General features: G+C 45.6%; 1 protein-coding gene across 3 annotated transcripts in view; it reads right to left on the bottom strand.

Moving 5' to 3' along the window:
* Window positions 1-8,071, bottom strand: part of LOC129841026 (lipopolysaccharide-responsive and beige-like anchor protein) — a 329,530-nt gene that overhangs the window by 82,842 nt on the left and 238,617 nt on the right. For all 3 annotated transcript variants that reach the window (XM_055909138.1, XM_055909136.1, XM_055909137.1), the window contains 2 exons: window positions 776-893; window positions 427-529 (listed from right to left, as the gene is read on the bottom strand). In XM_055909138.1, coding sequence (XP_055765113.1) covers window positions 427-529; window positions 776-893 — 221 coding nt within the window. The remainder of the gene's footprint in view (window positions 1-426; window positions 530-775; window positions 894-8,071) is intronic.

Genomic DNA, 8,071 nt, shown 5'->3' with positions numbered 1-8,071 from the left:
TCTGTCGGTCTGTCGGTCTGTCGGTCTGTCTGTCGGTCTGTCGGTCTGTCGGTCTGTCTGTCGGTCTGTCGGTCTGTCGGTCTGTCGGTCTGTCGGTCTGTCGGTCTGTCGGTCTGTCGGTCTGTCTGGTCTGTCTGGTCTGTCTGGTCTGTCTGGTCTGTCTGGTCTGTCTGGTCTGTCTGGTCTGTCTGGTCTGTCTGGTCTGTCTGGTCTGTCTGGTCTGTCTGTGTGTGTATGTTTTCCACTCTTTCTGTGGTGGTTTTCTCAGAACGTGCTGAAGCGTGACGGTGTGACACGTGAAATGCCAGTGTTACACGCTAAGCCCACAAGTGTTTAGTGTCAGCTGACGAGACAAAGTGGGGATGAACACATACCAACCCTCCACCGCAGGAAGAGAGAGAACAAAATAGAAAGAGATAGACTAACCTGGTCTGTGGGAGGCCAAAGTTGGTGCCCACCCCCACGCGAGGGAGGCATTGGACTACCTTCTTGACCGTGCCTGCATCTGGGAAGTTGAACATGACCGCAGCTAGAGGAAGGCAAACAAGTTCTGTCAATCCATGGCTTGGTTTCCACAAATAATGGAGCCGCTTCAAATTCAAAATAATATAGAAATAAATCCCAACATCAAATCTATACTGTTTCAAAAAGATCCTGGCAAAGATACATTTCACTCATTTGTCTTTCAGATTCAAATCCAAACTCATGTCATAATTTAAGGGTTGTGATTCTACTGAATAATATTAGGATAAAATCTGCTGGTTGTGAGTCTTACTTCGGTTGGCCATGAAAATCTCCAGAGCAGTGTTCTGTAGCAAGTAACGTCTGGAGAAGACAGCCCTGATCTCTGTGAACAGCCATTTACCATGGAGGCCCTCTGTGTAGGTTAGGATCTGGAGAGGAGAGGAGTGGTAAGGAGAGGAGAGGGAGGAAAAGAATGAGGGTGAGAGGTGAGCAAAGATAGGAGATAAGAAAGTAGTAAAAGAAGAAAGAAGAAAAGAGGAGACGTGACAGAAAGAAAGAAGAGAGGAGAGGAAGAGAGAAGAAGAGAGAGGAGAGAAGAAGAAGAGAGAAGAAGAGAAAGAGAGAAGGAGAGGAGAGAAGAAGATAGGAGAGAAGAAGAGAGAAGAAGAGAGAATAAGAGAGAGGAAGAGAGAAGAGAGGAGAGAAGAAGAGAGAAGAAGAGAGAATAAGAGAGAGGAAGAGAGAAGAGAGGAGAGAAGAAGAGAGAAGAAGAGAGAATAAGAGAGAGGAAGAGAGAAGAAGAGGAGAGCAGAAGGAGAGAAGAGAAGAAGAAGAGGAGAGAGGAAGAGAGAAGAAGGAGAGGAGAGAAGAGAGGAGAGAAAATGAAGAGAGGAGAGAAGGAGAGAGGAGAAGAAGAAGGAGAGAGGAGAAGAAGAAGAAAGAGAGAGGAGAAGAGAGAATAAGAGAGAGGAAGAGAGAAGAAGGAGAGGAGAGAAGAAGAGAGAGGAGAGAAAATGAAGAGAGGAGAGAAGAAGAAGGAGAGAGGAGAAGAAGAAGGAGAGAGGAGAAGAAGAAGGAGAGAGGAGAAGAAGGAGAGAGGAGAGAAGAAGAGAGAGAAGGAGAGAGAGGAGAAGAAGAGAGAGGAGAGAAGAAGAGAGAGGAGAGAAGAAGAGAGAGGAGAGAAGAAGAGAGAGGAGAGAAGAAGAGAGGAGAGAAGAAGAGAGAGGAGAGAAGGAAGAGAGAGGAGAGAAGGAAGAGGAGAGAAGGCTGTTTTTAGTTCATTCATCACAGCCAAATGACGCGTCGTCCCGAACAGCAGGATTAATGTGTTATATTGATCAGCCTCCATGAAAAAGCGATTCCTTTAACGAGAGAATGAGCCCTATTCAGAGGGAGGAGGGGAGGGAGGGATGGACGAGGCAGACATTTAGTTCACTAAAAGCTCATCAGTAATTTAGACAGCGGGTATCCTCTCTGCTTAAAATATAAATAAAGAAATGCTCAGAATCAGATACATACTATTGTCAAGATCATTTCAAGTATGCGCCAATATTCAGAGCTAAAAAAGTATTACTTCCCTGAAGAGTACCAACTGCAAGGCCAAACGTAAAATGTGTTTACAAAACAGTGATATATCGTTCAAATAAATCTATAATGCCAACACAAACTGCCCATTGCTGTGGTTTTTAATGGCTCCGTTTTTCACCAGATTAAGACCGGTTTGACCAGCCAGGTCACCGGTGATACAAGTCAGTGTTCGACGTCCATCCATGTCTGAGGACGTCGGGAGATGACGTGTAAACCAGCCACTAGAAGCAACAGTGAGCGCTGTTACCTTCAGGTAGGTTTGGGTTATGCTGTGGCGTTGTGGATAGTGATGGCAGATAGATAAGCCCTATTCAAATACTCCAAAGGAAGGCAAGTTCGAATCCAGCGATAGAAAGTTGTTTTTGAGATTTTTGTTTTCAGCCCATCCCAAACCTTAACCATTCGGAGTTAATGCTTAATCTTAAGGTAGAGGGCGGCAGGGTAGCCTAGTGGTTAGAGCGTTGGACTAGTAACCGAAAGGTTGCAAGTTCAAATCCCCGAGCTGACAAGGTACAAATCTGTCGTTCTGCCCCTGAACAGGCAGTTAACCCACTGTTCCTAGGCCGTCATTGAAAATAAGAATTTGTTCTTAACTGACTTGCCTAGTTAAATAAAGGTAAAATAAAATAAATAAAAAATAAGATTTCAGAGTTAATGCCTAAATTTAACCCTAAACTTAAAAATGCTCAGTTATTTCCTAAAATTAACCTTAAACACTTTGAAATTTGACATTTGCAACAACTTCAAAATTTGACATTAAATAAATATGGATTAACATCTAATTCTCACATGAGACAGTGAGAGCTAGCTGGGTTTGACAACACTTTTATGAAGAGTGCTATTGGGTCAACAGCACAGTTTATGCTAAATAGTCAGTTAACCTGCTTTCTATAATTCCTCTAACAAGGGGACTGCCACCTTGCAAGGTTAAACAGGAGCTTGTCGGCTAACGCTAAAGAATGCAAAACTGCTAAAATGAGCTGAGCATAATCCCTCTCTGTGGAGAATGGATACTCTCTCTCTCTCTCTCTCTGCGGTTGTCAGAGTGACTTGTCTCGACGCCTGTCAGCCCTCCTGACAGCCACAGATGCTCGGTCCGGGCCTCCTGCGATTCATATTCAAGCTAATCCAATCTTTAGATTCTGCGCTAACCCACTTATCGTTGCTTTGTTGACTAGCTTTTTTTATTTTTATAACTCGCCCGGGCCTCTCCCTTTTTGTTTCAAAGCTCTTTTAATGACGCTAGGTGTTAAGGGACATAAGGATTGAAGAGGGGTCACTGAGGTATGGCACCGAGGGGTAAGAAATATTGAAATATGCGACTAGCATAGTGTGCTAACTCCAGCACTAGCTTCAAGGAGCTCATTAAAGGTTGCAGTGGTAGGGAGCAGCTGGGGCTCTTAGCTGAGGACGTCCTGGGAGCCCCTCTCTCTCTTTTTCCTTCTCTCTCAATCTCTCTCTTTTTCCTTCTGTCTCTCTTTTTCCTTCTGTCTTTCTCTCTTTCCTTCTCTCTCTCTCTCTCCTTTTCCTTTTCCTTCTCTCTCTCTCTCTCTCTCTCTCTTTCCTTCTCTCTCTCTCTGTCTTTTTCCTTCTCTCTCTCTCTGTCTTTTTCCTTCTCTCTCTCTCTGTCTTTTTCCTTCTCTCTCTCTCTGTCTTTTTCCTTCTCTCGCTCTCTGTCTTTTTCCTTCTCTCCCTCTCTCTGCCCTCCTCTCAGAGGAATAAGATCTGCCTGCACCACAGCCTCACTTCAAAGTCTCTGGAGTTCAATTAAATGTGGATTAGAGAGGTTTGGAGGAGAGATTGGGCTGCCCGTCCGTCTCTCTCCCAGACTCTCACCTACACTACCCTAACAGGCTGGGCCCAGGACGACCCCACACCGTACCAGCCTCCCATCAGCCCCATCACCATGGGAACACTGTCACAATAATCCCTCAAGCTGTGGCTTCTGGTACAGAATATCCAAAAGGACTTATGAAGGGATTTTCTTTCATTGGGCGTCAAAGTTATTTGTGAAAGACACTACTATGTGTTTTTTGATGAAGGTTTTAGAAGGATCTAGGTGACAAAGATGGGTATTTTGCCCGTTTTTTTCCTCATCAGTTTGATCTTTCTATTTTTGATGAAGTCTTAGTTACATTTTTCAGTTCGATTTTTTTCAATTTTGAAAATCACTTCTCGTCATCTTTCAGCCACTCATGGACTGATCTCCACACAAGGCAGGCAATAACTGTCTACAGCAGCCACCACTCCCTGTGATACAATTAACCCTATTTGATCAGTGTTAACAGACTGTGTTACACACTGCCACTCTGCAACCCACAGCCTCAACAGAGCATTACACAACAACACTGCCTGTGGGACTGGGGGAGGATCGGGGGACATTTTACACTGCAGTCTGCACCACACCAATCAACTAACTTTATTTTAGTAATATACTGTATTCACGTTATTGTATGATCATCACTGTGTACTTACAAATATAGCTCAACGATGTATAACAAAGCAGCGTCTAAATAACTAGATATGACAGTCTGGTCTGCGTGTCTCCTGCCCTGTCCTGTCTGTCAGAGTCTGTTTACCAGTCTGATCTGAAGGTTATGACAAACCGCCTCAGACAGACAGTTGGATCAGTCTGACTTCTCCATCCACTGTAAGGATGGACAGACAGACAGACAGGGTGGCCATCAGGTTCACATGTCAACAACACCAACTACTCATCAGACTACATGTCACAGACACACACACACACAGACAGAATGAGATACACACACACACACACACTGCCTCCTCAACCACACTACATGTCACAGATACACACACACACTGCCTCCTCAACCACACTACATGTCACAGACACACACACACACAGACAGAGCGAGATACACACACACTGCCTCCTCAACCACACTACATGTCACAGATACACACACACACTGCCTCCTCAACCACACCACATGTCACAGACACACACACACACACAGACAGAGCGAGATACACACACACTGCCTCCTCAACCACACTACATGTCACAGATACACACACACTGCCTCCTCAACCACACTACATGTCACAGATACACACACACTGCCTCCTCAACCACACTACATGTCACAGACACACACACACACAGACAGAGCGAGATACACACACACTGCCTCCTCAACCACACTACATGTCACAGATACACACACACTGCCTCCTCAACCACACTACATGTCACAGACACACACACACAGACAGAGCGAGATACACACACACACACACAGACAGAGCGAGATACACACACACTGCCTCCTCAACCACACTACATGTCACAGATACACACACACTGCCTCCTCAACCACACTACATGTCACAGACACACACACACACAGACAGAGCGAGATACACACACACTGCCTCCTCAACCACACTACATGTCACAGATACACACACACTGCCTCCTCAACCACACTACATGTCACAGACACACACACACACAGACAGAGCGAGATACACACACACTGCCTCCTCAACCACACTACATGTCACAGATACACACACACTGCCTCCTCAACCACACTACATGTCACAGACACACACACACACACAGACAGAGCGAGATACACACACACACACACAGACAGAGCGAGATACACACACACACACACAGACAGAGCGAGATACACACAGACACTGCCTCCTCAACCACACTACATGTCACAGATACACACAGACACTGCCTCCTCAACCACACTACATGTCATCTCTCAGTGCTGGAATGTCCCTTTCCAGCTCCAAGTGGTATCAGGTCAGAAACGCAGTAGAAAATGTCATGTATAGGTGAAAAGATACATGGAAGGGTGAGTGGTGAGTAACCTTTACTCTCTGTTCTAGGTGGGTGAGTGGGTGAGTAACCTTTACTCTCTGTTCTAGGTGGGTGAGTGGTAAGTAACCTTTACTCTCTGTTCTAGGTGGGTGGGTAAGTAACCTTTACTCTCTGTTCCAGGTGGGTGAGTGGGTAAGTAACCTTTACTCTCTGTTCTAGGTGAGTGGGTGGGTAAGTAACCTTTACTCTCTGTTCTAGGTGAGTGGGTGGGTAAGTAACCTTTACTCTCTGTTCTAGGAGGGTGAGTGGGTAAGTAACCTTTACTCTCTGTTCCAGGTGGGTGAGTGGGTAAGTAACCTTTACTCTCTGTTCTAGGTGAGTGGGTGGGTAAGTAACCTTTACTCTCTGTTCTAGGTGGGTGGGTGGGTAAGTAACCTTTACTCTCTGTTCTAGGTGGGTGAGTGGGTAAGTAACCTTTACTCTCTGTTCTAGGTGGGTGAGTGGGTGAGTAAACTTTACTCTCTGTTCTAGGTGGGTGAGTGGTAAGTAACCTTTACTCTCTGTTCTAGGTGGGTGAGTGGGTAAGTAACCTTTACTCTCTGTTCTAGGTGGGTGAGTGGGTGAGTAAACTTTACTCTCTGTTCTAGGTGGGTGAGTGGTAAGTAACCTTTACTCTCTGTTCTAGGTGGGTGAGTGGGTAAGTAACCTTTACTCTCTGTTCTAGGAGGGTGAGTGGGTAAGTAACCTTAACTCTCTGTTCTAGGTGGGTGAGTAACCTTAACTCTCTGTTCTAGGTGAGTGGGTGGGTAAGTAACCTTTACTCTCTGTTCTAGGAGGGTGAGTGGGTAAGTAACCTTAACTCTCTGTTCTAGGTGGGTGAGTAACCTTTACTCTCTGTTCTAGGTGGGTGAGTGGGTGAGTAACCTTTACTCTCTGTTCTAGGTGGGTGAGTAACCTTTACTCTCTGTTCTAGGTGGGTGAGTAACCTTTACTCTCTGTTCTAGGTGGGTGAGTAACCTTTACTCTCTGTTCTAGGTGGGTGAGTAACCTTTACTCTCTGTTCTAGGTGGGTGAGTAACCTTTACTCTCTGTTCCAGGTGGGTGAGTGGGTAAGTAACCTTTACTCTCTGTTCTAGGTGGGTGGGTAAGTAACCTTTACTCTCTGTTCCAGGTGGGTGAGTGGGTAAGTAACCTTTACTCTCTGTTCTAGGTGAGTGAGTGGGTGAGTAACCTTTACTCTCTGTTCCAGGTGGGTGAGTGGTAAGTAACCTTTACTCTCTGTTCTAGGTGGGTGAGTGGGTAAGTAACCTTTACTCTCTGTTCTAGGTGGGTGAGTGGGTAAGTAACCTTTACTCTCGGTTCTAGGTGGGTGAGTGGTAAGTAACCTTTACTCTCTGTTCTAGGTGGGTGAGTGGTGAGTATTCTTTACTCTCTGTTCTAGGTGGGTGGGTGGGTAAGTAACCTTTACTCTCTGTTCAAGGTGGGTAAGTAACCTTTACTCTCTGTTCTAGGTGGGTAAGTAACCTTTACTCTCTGTTCTAGGTGGGTGAGTGGGTAAGTAACCTTTACTATCTGTTCTAGGTGAGTGAGTGGGTGAGTAACCTTTACTCTCTGTTCTAGGTGAGTGGGTGGGTAAGTAACCTTTACTCTCTGTTCTAGGTGGGTGAGTGGGTAAGTAACCTTTACTCTCTGTTCTAGGTGAGTGGGTGGGTAAGTAACCTTTACTCTCTGTTCTAGGAGGGTGAGTGGGTAAGTAACCTTTACTCTCTGTTCCAGGTGGGTGAGTGGGTAAGTAACCTTTACTCTCTGTTCTAGGTGGGTGGGTAAGTAACCTTTACTATCTGATCTAGGTGGGTGGGTAAGTAACCTTTACTCTCTGTTCCAGCTGGGTGAGTGGGTAAGTAACCTTTACTCTCTGTTCTAGGAGGGTGAGTGGGTAAGTAACCTTTACTCTCTGTTCCAGGTGGGTGAGTGGGTAAGTAACCTTTACTCTCTGTTCTAGGTGAGTGGGTGGGTAAGTAACCTTTACTCTCTGTTCTAGGAGGGTGAGTGGGTAAGCAACCTTTACTCTCTGTTCCAGGTGGGTGAGTGGGTAAGTAACCTTTACTCTCTGTTCTAGGTGAGTGGGTGGGTAAGTAACCTTTACTCTCTGTTCTAGGTGGGTGGGTGGGTAAGTAACCTTTACTCTCTGTTCTAGGTGGGTGAGTGGTA

The sequence above is a fragment of the Salvelinus fontinalis genome, chromosome 42, assembly GCF_029448725.1.
Source record: "Salvelinus fontinalis isolate EN_2023a chromosome 42, ASM2944872v1, whole genome shotgun sequence".
In the NCBI taxonomy this organism is placed as follows: Eukaryota; Metazoa; Chordata; class Actinopteri; order Salmoniformes; family Salmonidae; genus Salvelinus; species Salvelinus fontinalis.
This window is presented reverse-complemented; position numbering and strand designations above follow the sequence as displayed.